Source organism: Pristis pectinata, chromosome 6 (genome assembly GCF_009764475.1).
Source record: "Pristis pectinata isolate sPriPec2 chromosome 6, sPriPec2.1.pri, whole genome shotgun sequence".
Classification (NCBI taxonomy): Eukaryota; Metazoa; Chordata; class Chondrichthyes; order Rhinopristiformes; family Pristidae; genus Pristis; species Pristis pectinata.
In genome coordinates, this window is record NC_067410.1 from 47617240 (window position 1) to 47636870 (window position 19631).

The 19631-nt window shown below is 37.8% G+C and overlaps 2 protein-coding genes across 3 annotated transcripts in view; both read right to left on the bottom strand.

The window, feature by feature from the left end:
* Positions 1-476, bottom strand: part of amt (aminomethyltransferase) — a 30138-nt gene extending 29662 nt beyond the window's left edge. Inside the window, exon 1 of the mRNA XM_052018089.1 lies at positions 34-476. Within this exon, the coding sequence (XP_051874049.1) occupies positions 34-102 (69 nt within the window). The 5' untranslated portion in view covers positions 103-476. The remainder of the gene's footprint in view (positions 1-33) is intronic.
* Positions 477-4130: 3654 nt separating this feature from the next.
* Positions 4131-17942, bottom strand: nicn1 (nicolin 1). Of its 2 annotated transcripts, none has more exons than XM_052018066.1 (7): positions 17805-17942; positions 16466-16608; positions 14924-15109; positions 12444-12563; positions 8365-8427; positions 5263-5367; positions 4131-4536 (listed from the first exon to the last, which is right to left on the bottom strand). In XM_052018066.1, exons 1-7 carry the CDS (start codon positions 17824-17826, stop codon positions 4495-4497), a joined length of 681 nt encoding a protein of 226 aa, XP_051874026.1. In that variant the 5' UTR covers positions 17827-17942; the 3' UTR covers positions 4131-4494. The 2 variants fall into 2 exon arrangements, with proteins under 2 accessions (XP_051874026.1, XP_051874028.1); XM_052018068.1 differs by having other exon boundaries at positions 17726-17854.
* Positions 17943-19631: the final 1689 nt, after the last annotated feature.

Here is a 19631-nt window from a genome sequence, read left to right on the forward strand (position 1 = left end):
CTAAAAACCTCAGCCACCGTACCCATTCATTACCGTTCCGCCACGGCTGTAGCTGCGATGCAGACGGACTGCGAACGCCAGTTGAGCTCTGACTCCCAGCATATCCCCTACTCCGAGACCCAGTACAATTTAACACAGCACTCTCTCTCTCCCCTCTCGGGTCTCCTGCGAATTGAGCATGCGTTCACTCAGTTGACGAGTCATCTGGGAATTGTAGTCACGCCCTTCGGGATTCTGCTCACCAATCCAATAATGTAACTACAACTCCCACTAAGCATTTCGAACAAACTCATCTCAACACGAATCTTGCATTTATTGGACTTCTGAGTGAACTGGAAAGTAGTTTCAATGAACAGGTCACTCAACCTCATCTACGGACAGATGCAGGAAATCTGAAATAAAAAATGCTGGAAGCTCTCAGCAGGCGAGACAGCATCTGTAGACAGAGAAAAAGAATAATCCTGATGCAGGGTCTTCTCCTGAAACATTGACCATCCCTTTGCCTCCACGGATGCTGCTTGACCAGCTGAGCTCTTCTGCAGTTTATTTTTTGCTCCAAATTCCAGAATCTGCAGTCTCTTTTGTCTCTAAACTGATTCTAATTCTATACAACAATCCTGAGCCAAGATCCTTTCTAATGTCCGTCCTGAAGAAGGGTCTTGACACGAAACGTTGACCTTTTTTTCTCCACGGATGCTGCCTGGCCTGCTGAGTTCTTCCAGCATCTTGCTTTTTCATCTAGATTCCAGCATCTGCAGTCCTTTATTTCTCCTTTCTAACTATTGTAATGTTATTCCTTATTACCAGCACCAACCTTGTCCCCTATCCTTTCTAAATATTGAATACCCTTGGAATATTGTTTCCAGCTTTGGTCACCAAGCAAAACAATCCTGTAATGGCAATAAAACTACATCATCTTTAAAAGGTATTTCATTTTTAGGATCTGAGAATAATGGGAGGCGTTTATTGCCCATTTGTCATTGTCCTGAAGGAGCTGAAAGTGAGCTGCCTTCCTGAAGAACTTGGTGAAGCTATTTCCACAATCATTGGGTCAGATGTTCCAGGATATACACTAAACAATGATGGACGGACAATATATATCCACATCGGTATGGTATGTGATTTGGTAGTGTTCCCATGCATCTGCTGAACTTCTAGGTGGGAGGTCACAGGGCTGGGAACTGGTACTTGTGTCATGAATTCATCCACCGTTGCAGATGCAGCACATTTTTAAATATGGCCTTTTAACTTTTGTCTCTGGCTGTTTGCCATTATTTCTGGTTCCTATTTTCATCACTGCATTTCTAACCTGCCTTCTCAGGCTCCCATCCCCTGCAAAGCTAGTTTAAACCCTCCCCAAAAGTACTCGCATACTTTAGGTCCTCCTCTCATCTACCTATCCCTGAAATATCAGAAAACAAAACCTCTCCCTCCCTCCATCAGAACTGGTACTTGTGTCATGAATTCATCCACCGTTGCAGATGCAGCACATTTTTAAATATGGCCTTCTAACTTTTGTCTCTGGCTGTTTGCCATTATTTCTGGTTCCTATTTTCATCACTGCATTTCTAACCTGCCTTCTCAGGCTCCCATCCCCTGCAAAGCTAGTTTAAACCCTCCCCAAAAGTACTCGCATACTTTAGGTCCTCGTCTCATCTACCTATCCCTGAAATATCAGAAAACAAAACCTCTCCCTCCCTCCATCAGACTAGTCACAGGTTCATTTGCTCTAACCATCTATTTCTGTATTTAATAAGTGGCATTAGAAGTATTCCAGGGATTTCTATGTTTTAGGGCTTGCTAGTCAATCCTTTCCCAGTTCTTTGAAAATCTGCTTGCAGGACCTCATGCCTCCCACATCATTAATACAAAAGTAGTGCACAATTTCTAACTCTTCATCCTCCCCATTCAGATATTCAGTGACATGGTCTACACACATACCATGGAGATAACAAACCATCCTGGGATTATATCTCCCAAGCACTATTGTTCTCCCACTGTTGGTCCTTGTGGAACCACTGCTTTCATTAACATTCAAAAGAGAAAATCTGTTAGTTCCTAAAATGGACTCAAGGGACTCCTGGACTGCTTGGCCACTTCTCCTATCCTCCCTCACAGTCACCTGTTCTCTGCACATTTAGGTGCAGCACGACGACTTCCCTAAAAATACAAAGCAAAACCTCCTCAGTCTCACACAGTAACTCTAACCACTACTCTAACTCCAAAGCCCAGAGTTCAAGCTGCTGCGGCTGGAGACACTTCCTACACATGCTATAAAGGAAAATGCACATTCTTCTTGACTGAGCTATCCTGCCACACCTCAGCTTCAGATAACTTGGTAAACATTTTTTCAGAAAACACTCACCCATCAGCTATCTGCATTCAGCTGATGCCACTTTTGAATACTGGCTTCACACATGCAAGCCAATGCTACTGCTGAGTTACCCTTATCCCAATGAAGTTAACTTACTCATCAAAGTCCATTCTCTGAGGACTGTGCTATCAGAGGAACACCATGCTCAACTCCACCCACCTTCAGCTTTGTACACCTGTGCTGCTAGGTGAGTCAGCTGGTTGAATTGGGAAGGCAGCTCTGACCCATTACCTAGATTTAACTATTAAATTAAAAATAAACTTTCCCCTTACTTGTCATTGAGGATCATGTGCTCAGAGAAAAGCATTATCAAGATGTCATCAAAAGCACCATATAAATGCAGTTTCTCTCTATTGATAAACAGCAACATGGTGGGTGGGGAAGGAAGCAGCCTGGCTGAGGAATAGTTTGTGACCCAAGATTATGGCTTTGGTTTTCTCACCATTCAGAGGAAGTTTCTACCCAACCAGTTAGTTATGGGAGTTCTTAACCCAGACCCAAATTAATTCATTTACTTATTCTGTTACCACCTGTCATTAGCCTTGCTCCACCATCCTTTATGTCATTTAATCTTTCTTGCCTTCCCACCCACCTTTGACTTTTCTTTACCTGTACCCTGTTCCCCGCACAAAATCTCTGTTCCTTTTCCCGCACCAAAATACATTTTCCAATGAAAAACTTGTGAACGAAATTGACTTAGACATCTGTAAAAACAGAATTCATTCATTACCCAGGGACAGCCAGATTATTACTTGTGTCTATGCTCTTTTACTTTTACAAAGAATGCAACAAAGTTAGTCAAACATGCCTAAATTTTGAAATCCATATTGAATACTATAAAAACAGACATAAACTGAAAATATAACCTCATATAAACAATTTATCAACTTTCCTATCATCTATGCTCAGCTAAATTTTCATAATTCTCTGGTATTGTTTCATAGCCCTTAAACTTTTGGAATCACATTAGCTATCCAGAATCCCTAGAATTATTCTCATTTCTACTGAATGAACTGCCAATGAAATCTCTTCAACTTTAAACCTCCACAGTTTTAATTTGAGTTTGATTAGTTTAGAAATTTTCTATCCTTTAATATCTGAATGTATCCCTTAATGTCCTTCACGTTAGGTCTAAAATTCTTGAGTTTAATTCCCTCTTCCATTCACATTTTCTTAAAATCAATGTGGTGACAACTTGTGTGCTTAAATTTTGTCTCAAACCTCAACATGTTGCAATGGCAATTGGTATTTCCCCTATGCCTACTGCTCTTATACACTTTGACTAATTTTCTGTTATGAGAGCTAGTAGTGCATACTCTTGTTGAGTTCAATATAGGTCATAAACTTAGCCCAACACTCTATCAAAGTAAACAATAACATGGAATCAACTAACAACTCAAAATGTCTTGGGGATGAAATCATTAGACTGACCTTATTAGTGTTCTGTATTGCAAAAATGGAACAAATATTGCTTCAGTGAAACTGAACTAAACATTTCTTTTATATTTTGGATTCCGGACAATTTTGTTGCAGCAACTTTCCAGTCACATACAAAGATGAAATGCAGTGTGAGATTACTCAGCGCTGCTTTACATTTTCCTTTCAATTCACTCTTTTGGTCATTCTTCTCCAGATTTTCTTTTAGTTATTTTGCTTCCTATTTTTAAAAATTCATTTGATGGGAGATTAAAACTAATGTCCGTCTGTAAGCTATCCGCCTTTTAGCTGATGAGTCCTCAAATATTCTTGTAATAAATGGTTTTGAAGAGTTTATTTTCATAATTAAATCTGTAATTGAGAAAAACATGTCTGGCTCTAGCAATCAGATCCAATCAAAATGGAAAAAATTACAAATCTTAATAATGCTTCTATCTATTACAGCACACAATTACAATAATACATTTATTAACTTTCTACATACAATAGTGCAGTTAATACAGCAGTAGTGTGAAATGAAATCAGTTCCAGTGAGACAAAAAGCAGAAAACCAGTTCATGTTTCAGTCATATTTTCAGTTGAGGCATCAATAACTTGGCATTCAGACCTGCATGCAGTCACAAAACAAAGTGCTTTGAATGCTCTGATCCTCCCAGAGGGAACAACACAGCTTGAAGAACTACTCATATGTAGGATAGCATGTTGACATCATAGGAACCATCCACCTATGGACAGAACATAAAAAAAGTAAGGTGATATTGCCTCTTTCATATTCCAAGTGGATTTCAACTCACTGTTTTTTCTCTTTCAGTAATCTCTCTGTTCTCCTGAGCTCATTTTCTATAGGTGTTACATCAACATCCATTATTTTATTTGTGGACATGTTTTGTTAAATACTAGACAGTGATTGCACATGTTTGTGTTCTGCACAGGATATCCCAAATTTATTTTCACGTGACATCCGGGGCACTATAGAAACATCCACATGACAATCCTGGAAGCCTTTCTGACTCAATCTTCTTTACTTCCATCAATGACTATCATTTTACCCACCAATGGAAGGATTGACAACTTCAGTGGACAGACTACTTTCCACAAGGACGTTCAATTATGGACAAAAGATGCTAATTAGGAGCAGGAACAGGCTGACTTTACTCTTTCATGACTCAGGAATGCTGATCAACTATAACTGTCATAATTTGTTAATTGATAGTGGCTAACTCAGCACAATTGGGGATTGAGCTTGTGATCTGATCTACAAGAATTCCTTCCCCACCTTTCTTGTCAGGCCAATGAGACCAACAGAGGTTTAATTGTAAAAGATATATATGAATATTCAGACCACCTTCTCATAATAAATGCACTTATTCACATTTGTCGGCAATGTTTTAGGCTTAGTTTCCATTCTACTTTTTGATAGGTTGCAGTAAAAGAATAATAATGATACTTGCATCAAAGCGTCCCACACGGGCAGTCGTTGGATTCTTCTGGACCATTTCGGTTAACACCCACATCTGCTGCACACTAGAAGCTACCATGTCTAGATCTGGTAATCCCTGTAAAAATTCATCTATAGTTGAAGATAAAGTACAAGCACCTTTGACTATTGTTCATCTTTCTGTATCAGATTGTAATTTTGTGACAATTATGTTCTTGGTTCACACTGGCACACCCTCACCTCCTTAAGCTACCATAAATTCCTTGTAAACTCCAAATATGGACATAGTAATTAGTTGCAGGAATAGGCCACTTGGCTCCTCAAGCCTGTTCCACCACTTAATAAGATTATGACCAATCTAATTATAACCTCAACTTCACATTCATGTATACTCACAGTAACCTTTCACCTCCTTGTTTATCAAGAATCTACCTAGCACTGCCTTAAAAATATGCAAAGGTTCTATTTCCAGCATCCCTTGAGAAAGGGAGTTCCAAAGACCGTCAATCCTCTGAGGAAAAAAAATTCATCTCATCTGCCTTAAATGGGCAACCTGTAGTTCTAGATACTCCCAAAATTGGGAACACCCTCTCCACATCCACCACGTCAAGACTCCCCATGATCTTGTAGGTTTCAATCAAGTCCTCCCTCAGTTTTCTAAACAAGTTAAGTCTGTTTGACCTTTGATCAAAATACAAGCCGCCATTCCACATTATGTCTAGCAAAACTTCTCTGAACTGATTCCAAAACATGAACATTTTCCCTAAATAAGGAGACCAATAATGTAGACAATACTCCTGATGTGGTCTTCCCAATGCCCTGTATAATTGAATCTCCCCACTTTTATATTTAGTTTCTCTCGAAGTTATAACATTCCAATTCCTTTGCACACCATCCATTACATCTTGCAAACCAGATAAAAAACCCTCTTAAGCCTGACTATCTGTGTTAGCTAGCTAATCTTCTATCCGCACCGCAACCTCTTCCTATGCATCCTTTGCTACCCACCAGTTCAGATGAGTGAAGTACAGAGGAATCTAGATGTTCTTGTGCAGGAATCGCAAAGAGTTAGCAGTTTGGTTAGGAAGGCAAATGATATATTGGCCTTTACTGCAAGAGGGGTGGAGTTTAGAAATATGAAAGTATTGTTACAATTGCACAGGGTATTGCTAAGGCCACACCTGGAGTACTGTGCAGTTGTGGTCCCCTTGTTTAAGAAAGGACATACTGGCATTGCAGGCAGTCCAAAAGAGATTCCCTAGGCTAATTCCTGTGATGAGAGGGTTGTCCTATCATGATCAGCTAAAGAAATTAGATCCATATTTTTGAGTTGAGAATGAGGGATGATGTTATTGAAACGTACAAAATCCTAAAGGGGTTTGACAGATAGATGTTGAAAGGTTTCATCTCTTGGGAGAATCTCAAAGGAGGGGTCATGGTTACAAGATTAGGGGGCAGTCATTTAAAACTGAGATGTGTAAGAACTTTTTGCAGAGGGTGGTGAACCTCTGGAATTCTCTGCCCTGAAGAGTTGTGAAGGCAAGATCAAAAGAGGGTATTTAAAAAGAAAGTAGATACATTTTTAAAAGATTAAGGAATTGAGGGCTATGGGAAACTGGAACAAAAGGGATGAGGCCCAAGTCAGATCAGTCGTGATCACGTTGATTGGCAGGGCAGGATTGAGGGGCGCAGTTGCCTGCTTCTCCTCCTGTTTTCTATGTTATGTCCTGCTACCTCTAAGGATCTTTGGACATACATCCTAAGGGCCCTGTGTTTTGACACATCACTCAATAACCTCCCACTCATCATGTATTCCCATGCCTTCTTTGTCTTGCCCAGATCTATCACCCAATTTCTCGGTGTTAAATTCCATTTGTCAATTTTCAGCCCAAAGGACCAGAACATCCATTCCTTCCTGCTGTCTACTTCTTCCCTCTTCAGTTAACCACACAATCAAACTTCATGTTATTTATCCTCTCCAAACTTCTTTACCATTTCCCAAACAGTGAAATTTAAATCATTAACAAATATGACAAGACTTGAGATGAAGTACTGAGCTCAGAGGAACTTCATTGTTAACAGCACTCCAGTCAATATAAACACCCATCAACTTTCATTTTTTGCACCTTACTTCCAATCTAATTTGCTAATCTTTCTCTTGGGTCCTGTGGGCTTCTATTTTTTTTTGACTAGCCTGGCACGTGGAACCTTTTCAAATATCTTGCTAAAAGTCCATGTTGACGACATCAAATGCAGCAGAGAGGGGAGAAATATGAAGAGTACAAGGGCAAGAGGCTGAGCACAAAAGGTATTAAACAATCTTATAGTTCATGGGATGGGGGGGTAAATAAACTGGTTATAGACTGAGAATTCTTTAAAAGACAGAAAGTACGTGGGTTATTTTCAGAGTGGGAAGCTGGATTAATGGGTAACACAACCATAGATGCTGGGGCCCCTGCTTTTAATAATCGATATCAATGATTTGAATGAGCAATCCAAATGTAGTTGATCTTAATTTGCTGACAGTGTAAAACTAGGCAGCAGTGGGTTGCAAGGAGGATGCAGAGAACCTCTTGGTATGTAGACAAGCTAAATGAATGAGCAAGGGCAGATGGAGTATTATGTGGAAAAGTGTCAGGTCAGCCACTTGGGAAAAATAGAAAAGAAATGTACTTGTAAAATGGTGGGAGATTAAAAGACTAACTTGTTTCTCTTTTCTAGTTCTAGCGAAGTCTGAAATGTTAACTGTTTCTCCTTCCACAGATGCTGTATGACCTGCTGAAATGTTTCCAGCATTGTCTGTTTTTATTGCGGGAGAATAAAAGGTGTTGGTGGTCAGAGGGACCCAAGTGTCCTTGTGCACAAATCATTTAAAATTAACACAACAAGCATTTAGAAAGACTAAGCTCTACTGGTTATGCTTAGCTACTGCAAGAGGTACAGAAATCCCAGAAAATTAACAAGATTACAAAAATTTGACATAAAGGAAGTAATGGGAAGGATCATTGATATCAGAACAGAGAATGTTAGAATTTTGGTGGAAAGCCTCTGTTCGTTTTTGGAAGCTGCATAAACCTGTATAGTTTGCAGGTGTAAAAATATACATTGTACTCACATCACTTAAGTTCAAAGGTTGCTCCAGAGGAGTGAGCTTAGAAAGCCAGGGTCCCTGTTCTTTCTGTAAAAACACAAAGTTACATGCAACTTTTTAATTAATATTTAATGTTTAGTTGGGTGCATAAAGTCAAACCTTCTGACTCATCCAACAAATTCCCCACGTCCACTGCTGTTTCTGTTTATCTCTGAAAGAAGCAGTTTACAAGAAAGAATTTCAATTATAGCTGGTTCATCTAATATAACATGTACAGATATAAAATACACAATTGATGTCAAAATAGTTTAAATTGCGTGTGCTGGTCACTTTAATTACTCCTCTTCCATTGTTGCCTATCCAACTCATTCCCACCCCTTTTCTGCATGACCCCACTATTCCAGACAAGGGGGTCAACTTGATCTACATGTGTGTGGCCCAGCATAATGTTTAAGTATTTGGTCTATGTCTGAGACAGAAATATTTTTTGGAATAGAGAATCAGAGGATATAGGACTCAGGGGTTAAGTGAAGCTAAAGATGAGCAATGATCTTAATGAATGGCAAAATGTGGTTGAGTAGGTCATATAATCTAGTTGTGTTAATGCTCAGTCATACAAATTGTGATAAATCAACCAAAATTGCTCTCATGTTCCTGCCTGGCAAGACAAATATAATCAGCAAGATTCTTTAGTGAGTCTGAATGGATCTGACAACTGCCAGGTAGCTTACTGGATTTCCATTTGGCTATATAAAAGACCCCTGTAGGATGGTGGGAAAATGTTATATCTATTTGAGATTTGTACTTTTGGTTCAGAGAGAATCAACTGAGAAATTCTCCCCTGTAGGATGGTGGGAAAATGTTATATCCATTTGAGATTTGTACTTTTGGTTCAGAGAGATTCTACAAAGAAATTCTCCCAGGTGCCCTCCTGAATGTCTGCTTGTGCTGAATACAGGCCTTTTACATCTACAGCTCCAGTCTCTGTGTGGTTCATTCAAAGTCACAACAATGTAAATTCAAAGTATTCAAAACTAGTATCAGGATGGTGACCATGAAGCCAGTGGACCATCATATATAAAAAAAATCTGTATAGTTCCCAAATGTCCTTTGGAGAAACAAATCTGTCCTCTGGCCAACAGGTGACTCCAGACCCACCAATGTAGTTGACTTCCAACCTCCTTCTCAGTTCAGAGCTGATTAAGAGTGGACAACAAATACTGACGTTGCCTGTGATATCCACATCCCATGAACAAACAAAAAAAGCTTTCTCTTTTGTGATTCTCGATTTTCTTGTTTAAATTTAGCTACAAGATTGCATCCTTCCTCCCACATTTTGGCAATGATATTTCACTTCATTCTCTTCTATTTTGTTCACATTGACCTTCTCTTCTGCCTTCATTAATTTACCTAATAGTGTTCACTTCTTCCCAACTTTGTAAAAGGACTAATAAAACTGTTAGAAGCTTTTAAACAATAAAACAGGAGCAATTTGGCATAAAACAAGAAAGCTATAAAGGATTCTAAAAGTATACAAAAGGAAAGAGATTAAAAACAGATCCCACGTTTACTAAGATAGGAAAAATAACAGCCCAAAAGGAAATGGCAGATATTAAATCAATGCACTTTACTGGGGAAAACAAAACTATCCAGACATAGTTATGAACCATGTATTTAAAAAGAAAAAGGAATCTAGAAATGGTAACATTAGTAATATACTGGAGAAATTAATAGGACTGAAAGATGACAAATCCCCTAGACATTAGGTTTTAAAAAAGACAGCTATGGTGTCAGTGGGATGCATTTATATTAACATTCCAGCATTTCTTGAGAGAATTCCTTGTAGATTGGAGAGTAGAACTATAGGATTTAAGACCAAGATAAGTTAAAAGCATCAATAGTAGGGAAATAACAGATTCTATTACTAGAAAATGTAACGAGGCCCTTCGAAAGTCATTTAACAATTGACACAATCAACATGAATTAATCCATTCATTTTAGAATTATAAATACATTTGAGAAGAAGCCAGTCAAGTTATTACATGAAACTGAGGGTAATTTGTCAGCATCGATTGAGAATTATTTAACAATCATTAAAGTATTTTAGATAAAAGAATTATTTCTGGGTTGGCAAGCTGTAATTAGCGCAAGGATCAGTGATGGGATATCAGCAATTTACAACAACATATGTAAGAACCCAGTGTAATATTTATTGACAGTACAAAACTAGACAAGAAAGTAGTGCGAGAAGGACAAATAAAGGGATATATACAAGCATAAAAGCATGGGATAGAGAAAGTAACAAAGAATCGTGTGGCTAAAGCAATAGAAAAGTAGCATATTTCTAAAATAGTGAAAACCTAGCAATGTCAGAATTCTTCGGTCAGGCTCATGAACTTTTGCAATTTTCTGCTCAGGAGAGCTCTGGAAACTGATATTGAAAAAAATTCAATGCCAGTTCAATTATTAGATGTTTAGGGAACTGACGGTTATGGGAATGGGCAGGAAAGCGTAACTGAGGCCAAGATCAGAATAGCGGCGTGAGCTTGAGGAGCTGTCTGGTCTACTTCTGCTCCTATTTCATCTTATCTACTTAACAGGGATGAGGTCATGATTTTTTTTAGATTTATTCCGGAAATGATGAGAGTGCTGTACGTGGAGATAGTGAGCAGACTAATTCCATATTCCCTATAAGCACGAGAAGTAACTTCACTGAAACAAGCGAAATTACTCAAGGGTTTCACAGGGTAAATGCTGGGAGGATGTTTCTTTGAACTTAGAATCAGCAGTCTCAGAATAAAACGTGACCATTTAGAAATGTGATGGGGAGTAATTTCTTTACCCAATGGTTTGGGATTCTTTGGAATTGTTTATTTTCCAGTCACTGAATATATACAACACGGAAATAATTAAATTTCTATAAAGTACAGCTATCAAGTATTCTACCCGTTAGGCTAATAATATCAAAACTACTTTTATAATTTTGTTCATGCATTTTGTTTCAAGAATGCAGCTTTCTAAATGTGTATTTTGTGCATTGACTCCTAAACAACTATTTTTGTTTGCGAATACAAAGCAGAACAGCCTAGTTGATGACATGGGGGCAGGAGGAAGGGACTAGAAAATAAAACTAGTAATAATTGAGTAATAGTTAAAAATAAAAAAAATCATAAATAGCAATAAACAAATTTAAGTGTGTAGATATTATTTCGATGTTATTAATTTGAGTGCAATTAAGGAAACAAATTTGGTGCATTGCCTTAAGCTATTTTCAAATTAAAAACATTAATTCAAGTCTTAATACATAGGTTCTCATTATGAAATACACCATGTCCTATTATCTGTGAGGGATAGGAGCACAAACTTCCATGGATATCAAATAAAAACCCATTTGTGCTCAATGCACCCTTCAAATAAACACAAATATGACCTATAATGTTCAAAAAGCATTAAAACCTTAACATATCTAACAGAAACTGCTATTAGCTAACAAAATACTTCAATTAAGTGCATTAATAATTACAAATAATGGTCAGGTTTTGAAATCACAAGGTGCAGCTGTGTAAATAAAAACCAATCTCTACTTAAACAGCACACAGTAGGGAGCCCCTTGACACAGTGGTCTGAAAATTGAACACTCTACTTACACAAACAATGATGGGAGTCCCTAAACTGTATGTATATAGATATGTTAGAAAAAATTCCAGAGGAGGCCTGGGGACTTCAGTGCAGGTACACATATCTGCGGAGAGCAAATTAGTGGATAACAAGGACTGTGTATAACTCACAGATTTTGTGAAGCATTATTTTAGCAGGGCTCTAAAATAATGTCTAATAATAAAGCAATCCATGGTAGACACATGTCAGGAACAGGTGTAAACTAGTTCCCTCAAGCCAGGTCTGAGAGAACATTCTCCCTCTGTAGCAGAATGGATCCAGTTTGTGAAAAGCATTTCCTGGGATCAAACCAATTAAATTCCCTGTACAGCTTAAATTATTGTGAATCAGTATACTTTAAGCGCCACATATTAATCATTTTTAAAAAGACATTATAAATATTTACAATTTAGGCATTTTGAAGGATGCTCGGTACTGGTACTTACATCCTTGTTGTGATTGCACTCATATACTTTGATATCTTCCAATGTAAAATTCAGCCAGACAGGAGAAGGCTGTCGCAGGATCAGTCGCACTGTCACTACATCATTTGGTTCAAATAGCAACTGTGGTGAAACTCAAATACACGTTATTAGTTAATTTACAAGTTGTGCTTATAGTTGACAAAATGTCACTGTTTGCCTGCAGCAGAGAAATTCTAATATATCCCGCAAACACCAAAAGTGCACCTGCTTTCCCATCTCCCTTCAATATCAAAGCTGGCATTAAACATCGAAAAGCTAGGACAACATTTATCACTGAAGAGGTCTTTTTAGCTCACGTCTTAAATTACAAACATAAAGTAGCTCATGACTAGAGAAACCAAAAAGAAAACAAAAAGGTGCTAGAAATCTAAAATGAAAAACAGAAAATAGTAGAAATACAAAGCAGGCCAGGCAGTACCAATGGAGGGAGAAACAGAATTAATATTACGTTGATATTCTGGGAATAGTTAGAGATGAAACAAGTTTTAAGATGCAGAGAAAACTTCTGAAAATACACAAGGTAAAGTTTGTGATAGGAGAGGAGGCAAAGCAAATTAAGCGGAGAGGGTACAGCAAAGTGAAAGGGAACGTGTCTGGAGGACACATTCAAAACATAAACAAAACATAATAAATGAATGCTGGAAGTCTGAAATAAAAATGATGGATATGCTAATTATCTGAATCCATTCTTAGACAGAGTCATACAGCACGGAAACAAGCCCTTCAGTCTATTGAGTCCATGCTGACCATCAATCACCCTTTTACATCAGTACTACACTAATCCCATTGTATTCTGTGCTTTGCCTCGTTGGAAGATGACGTGGTGTTTCTTGAACTTATGTTGAACTTCAATGGAGCACAGTAGGAAGTGGAGAGCAGAATGAAACAGAATAGAACAAGTAACTGGAAGCTTGGGATTATCTTTAAGCACTAGAAGGATATATTCCAGAAGACATCTAATCTGCATTATGTCTCCCCAGTATAGAGGAGCTCACATTATGAGCTGCACATACTGAGTTTTAAGTAGAACAAGTAAATTGTTGGTTCACATCGTATTTGGAGATCTGGATGCTGGGAAGGAAGAGGCAAAAGGCCAGGTGTTGCATTTCCTGCAGTTCAACAGAAAGGTACCATGGGAAAAAGAATGAGTTTGGTGGAAATGGAAGAGTAGATCTGTGCATTCTAGAGGAAACAATCCATTTCGAATGCCAAGAAGGGAGTAGGGAAGATCTTGTGTCTAGGGAAACAGTGCTTTGTTTTCTGCCAAAGCAAATTACATCCTTAAAATCTCATCATCATATTGGAGACGTCAGAACATTAAGATAATGATCCATTGAAAATCGGTGGGTTGGAAACTGAGGACAATTGAGTTGCAGTTATACAAGATATTGGTGAAGCCACACTTGGGAGTATTGGTTATGGTTTTGGTCACACTGTAATACAAAAGATGTTAAACTAGAAAGAGTGCAGAAAAGATTTACCAGAATGTTGCCTGGACTTGGGGGCCTGAATTACAAGGAGAGGTTGCGTAGACTAGGATTTTATTCCCTGGAACATAGGAGATTGAGGGGTGACCTGATAGAGGTATATAGGATCATGAGGGACATAGAGAGGGTGAAAGCACATAGTCTTTTACCCCAGGGAGGGGTGCTAAAAACAAGAGGGCATAGGTTTAAAATCGGAGATGAGAGATTTAAAAGGGACATCAGGGGCAGCTTCTTCATGCAAAGGGTGATGCGTATTTGGAATGAGCTGCCAGAGATAGTGGTTGAGGCGGGCACATTGGCAACATTTAAAAGCCATCTAGATAAGTACATCGATAGGAGAGGTTTAGAGGGTTATAGGCCAATCACTGACAGATGGAAGTAGCTTGCTGGGCAACTCAGTTGGCGTAGACGAGTAGTGCTGAAGGGCCTGCTTCCATGCTGCAAGTCTCTGACTCTATTAAGTTGTACAATCAAATGAAGCTTACCAAATGAATCAGAACCATTAAATAGATAAAATACTTTACAACCAGTTACAATTAAAACCTCTCCTTTGATTCACCTTGCAATCTAGACACCAAAACTAGAGAGTTAAGATTGCTGGATGCTAATGTAATTTATTCTAGGCAGCTATTCCTGATGTAATTATTTGCCTGACAAACTTACAAGTAATGTGCTCAGATAGCCTCATCCCATACCCAGTGTCTGTGGAGTTATAGTACAATAATGCTTAAATTCAGTGTCTTGGAATTATTGTGTGCATAAATATGACTATCAAGAGGAATTAGAAAACATACTGCTATGAAGGAAATAATAAGTTCAGGTTGAAACATAAATTAAAATGGTAATCAATTTAGGATTTATTCCATTTGCTTGTGGACATAAGAATTAAAGAGGAAAAATGTTTTAAAATGCATGTGTTCACTCTATTAACAGAAGAGGTGGATCGAACCTGACCTGATGTCTGTAGATAGAAAAATAATCTTGTGATCCATTCTCAGTGTGAGGATTGGGCATCAGGCACATGTCACGCAAGCAAGTCTTCCACTTCAACAGAGTTTTGTCAGACTCTGCGGACACTCGTTGTTGAAGGCGTATTGTTAAGAAAGCTGTATAATAATTCTTAAATGTGATTTTCCTAACCTGGTCAATGAACAGGAATACAAAACAGAGTCAAGAGTCAGTTGAATTGCTGAAGTAACAAATAGTTCAAATAAGTGGATAGAAATAGTAAAAAAAATTTTTAAAAAAGGACTACACATATTAAAAGTAGATAAATATGATAAACTTGGAATGGATTAAAATTATTTTGAGAGAAAAGCAGCACATCTAAGTTAATCAACCAAATAACAGATTCAGGCTGCCTGAAACAATAGATATCACTAATATATAAATTAGAAGATAACAATCATTCTTCAACCATCATAGGTAAATTTAGCACAAAGGGTATGCTTTGCATTGAAAGGCAGCATTCCCCAAAAAGGATGAGGTTGTCATCCTAACAGCACAGACATTGGGACAGAGTCAGCCTTTGATTTCAATGCATGCAAGAGAATATTATTTCCTCTTATTCTATTTGACTGCAAAAGCCACCTCCAAATTAATCACAAAGTATTTAAAAATACTTTTGCAGTTAAAAAATCCTAAAAATGTAACACTTCCTTACATGAGGTATAACCAAATTTTTAATGTGTTCTAGGCTATAATTGCTCATAAACAATTCTCTCTGGGCCCAAATAAATTGTGCAAGCAATATCGTCATAAATATGTCACAAATTCCACACACTCAAAATAATAAATTCAACTTAAAATTTACAAATATTATGCCCACTGCTTTAATCTGTGTTTTAAAACCTTAATTTTATTCTTTTAGATGTTTAAAGAATTGTACAGGTAGCAAACCAGAAAGTAAAGAGCAGAATTTTTGTGTGTTTGGCTGCTTACCCTGCCGACTGACATTTTTGTTGCTGACATCAGCAACCTCTTAGTACTAATTTCTACCAGCAGCCAATGACAGGTGAGATACATCCCACTGATGTTGCTGGCCATCGTCTACGAGATCAGTAGCAAAATGCAGGCTTAAATTTTTTTTATCCTTGTGCAAGTTGTTTCCCACCTCTGTGATTGCTTCCAGCATAAGGCTTCACCTGGGCTCCTGCTCCACTGACTCTGGCTTTTTATGATTCTCCTACGCACACCATTGAAAACTGTAACTTCAGCTGCTTTATTCCAAAAGCCATTCTTACAAAAATACAGGCTCCAAGGGACAATTAGCTCATTGGCAGGAATGAGTCTACAGCTCCTGAAACTAGTTAATGTTGCCATCAAGCTCCCTCTTTTACCAATACTTAGGTCACAATTTCCTTTTGTCAGCCAGCCCCTAACACTGTTCAAGATTTATATCTACAGTAAGTATCTAATTTAATGTGCATTAAATTAGTAATTTCCCACTCTCAGTTTTGCCCTTTAATTAATACTTGGGGCACATGATACACATACATTTGTGATTCTCTCCTTTGGAAAGGTCACCTCAATTACAAACACGCCAGGCTTTGCAGAATCTGTTTTCAAATCCCCACTCTGTAGTGCCACTGGAGTTTTGATTATACATGCAATGCAGTCGTCTGCCATTTTAGTTGCATCTGTAGAACAGGAGACTGGTATTAGATGTGACTGTATACCTACTGAAATACTGAACATTTAACACTGCAGTTGAACTGTGCATAAAACATCCAACAATGGGAATTTCAAGTTTCCAATAATTCAAGAAACCCTTTAAAATTTTGCATTTAAAAAGCATGAAAATGGTGAAGAAAAATGTTTCAAACATAACCTACATCGAAATTTTGAGAAGTTAGAACTGTTCTAGACAATACAAATTAACTGTATTCTAATTAATATTAAATATCACTGCATTAAAAGCAGTGCACAAAACTTTGCAGCAGTGAGGTTTCCATATATTTATAACAATTCACTATAGGATTTTGTCTCCAATTTCCATTTAAAAGCTATCATTCCACTTCTTTTTGCAAAGTATCAGCTACAAATGGATTTTGAGCAGTCTTCAGAGGGCAGTTGTACAATTTGTCTCAATGTAAAGCAACCAAGAACAGAAACTAAAAGAGTTAACTATAATAATCACATCTTGTGCAGCAGCACAGGGCTTGTGGGCAAGGGTGTTAAGCATGATTGAGACACTGTTACTTTACTGGGCCAGTGTATTTTATATGATCATTCATAAAATGGGCCTTGAACTCAATACCTTGCATTTAGCAAACTGACATCTTCAATTATTATCTCCAGAGTTTGTAATGTGAATTTTTAAATTCAGAATACCTGACAGATGAAAATGTGAAAGCAAGAGGAATTTTATTTAGGTGGGCTAGTTTTGACTGTTGGAACATTACTTCAATTGTATTTAGGAGACACGAGAAAGAGTGCAGATGCTGGAAATCTGGAGCGACATATAAAATGTTGGAGGAGCTCAGCAAGTATGGCAGCATCTATGCAGGAATAGACAGTGGACGTTATGTGTCGAGACCTTTCCTCATGACAATTATATTTAATTCGTATGAAAAATTGACATGTATTAAACTATTTAATAATAAATAATATATTGTAATAATGGAAAAATGGGATAATATTTTGTTTAAAACATTATCAGAAATAGACTGGAATTTACTGTTCAAAACTGAATGAATTTAACACAATTCCCCATTTATACACTTAAAATGATAAAATATCACAAAAATGTCTTGCCATTGAGCTATTAATTTAGTGTTAACTATTTTAATTGCTTTTCAATTATAACTAAACAAAAATTCGCTGTAAGACGAACCAACTGCAGTCACTGCAACCATGGCGTCAGGTCACGTAGGAGGAGGCGGGTCCAGAGAGAGATCACGTGATAGACGCAGAGTGAGGGGCGCGAGCGCTGATGGTGACGCGAAGGAGCTCACGTGACGGCTTGCGCTCGAAACACGTCGATCGACCAATCGGGGAATAGATCACGTGAGGCTCGGGCGTTGGAAGAGAAAACGCGCTGAGCGCCGGGTGGTCACGTGGGCAGCTTCTTTATATATAGGAGATCGTCAGCATTTCGCGCCCACTCAGTCGTGACGCGCATCGGGTGAGGTGGTGATATGGGGGGAGCCAGTGTATGTTATTGAAAAAAATGTATGCTTTCTACCATATTGAAATATACTGAAGGGGAAGTGAAAGCTAAGGACAATGTTTCCCTGGCACAAATCCAAGTGAAACTATGGAAACTCGTTGAAGGTGCTGAGATTAAACGAGGCTTCTTTGGGGCCCCTAGTCTGTATTACACGGACATGACTAACACTAGGCCCCACAGAGCAACGATAATTAACTTGGAAATAATAAATCCGCAAGAAGTCATGAGTTAGATCAAAATGTGGCATACATAGTCTGTATTACATGGACACAGCCAATATCAAGTTTACATGAGTACTTCAGTTCAAATGTGACTGGTTTTGGGGAAAAAAACTTCCCATGTAGCCTCCGTGCAGTAATCAAACATCTATGACTCTTAACGCAAGTTGCCAGTTTGACTGTGGGAGTGGACATTTATAATTAATTGCTTTTATAGATGTATGTAGCCATTTTTAACAATCTAAATTAAATTATTTTAAAGCCTATTGAAACTACCCATTGAGTGTGAGGCATCCTGATTTTGTACCATTGTAATTGGGCAGTAGAGAACAAATAAATGTTCATGTTAATTGGCCCTGATGAGCACCATTACAATACTGTATTGAGTGATGGGGGGGGGGGGAACAACCCTTTTGTAATTGCCATAACCTGTGATATACCTTCAAAGCATCTTTATTTACTTCTAAGTAACTACTAGCAAAGCCTCCCCCTTAATTATGATGGAAAAGATTCTAGTTTTCCTAATAAACTCCTTGGAGCTAATGATGAGACATGAGTTAGGTTTTTTTTTAAAGTACATGAAAGAATAACTGACTGAAATTAGTTCAACACTGCGGAAATGTGCGGAAATGAGCGGAAATGAAGAACAAATTCAAAATAGAATTTTAAATGTTAAATAGGCTGTTATCTGGTGTTTTTCAATTTTTAAAGGTAAAACCTAGAATGCTTTTGTAATTTTTCTTTTCACAATGCTAATGCATTGTCACTTTTGAAGTATCATAGGTTGACACTTAGAAACTCGTGTATTGTGTTAACATAGGCAAGTAATGTTTTTTTTAAAAACAAAAGTCTGGAATATGCTGGGAATAGGTGAAAACTCCTCTGGGAAGGTTGTCCAAAATCAGTCAATTTGGAATTCAAAGATTGAAATGTGAACTTCCCACTTCGAAAACAATTACAATGGAAAAGTTGTTGCAGAACTTCAAATATTACTGAGATGAATTTTGTAGGTGATGTTTCTGATTAAACTCTCCCAGCACTCAATGAGCGTGAATTACGTTTATCTGTGCATTGAGTTGGAAGTTGTGATGGAAATAAAACTTGCGTAATGCCATAATGTAGGTCAATGCAATGCCTCAAAATTAATAATTAAGATACTACTATTCATATTATGCAAATTAATATAATACTTCAGTTATCTTTATTGATTGAAACATGCTATTCATCTCTTGCTCATCCATGGGGGGAGAAAGCATCCCGACCCTACTGTATG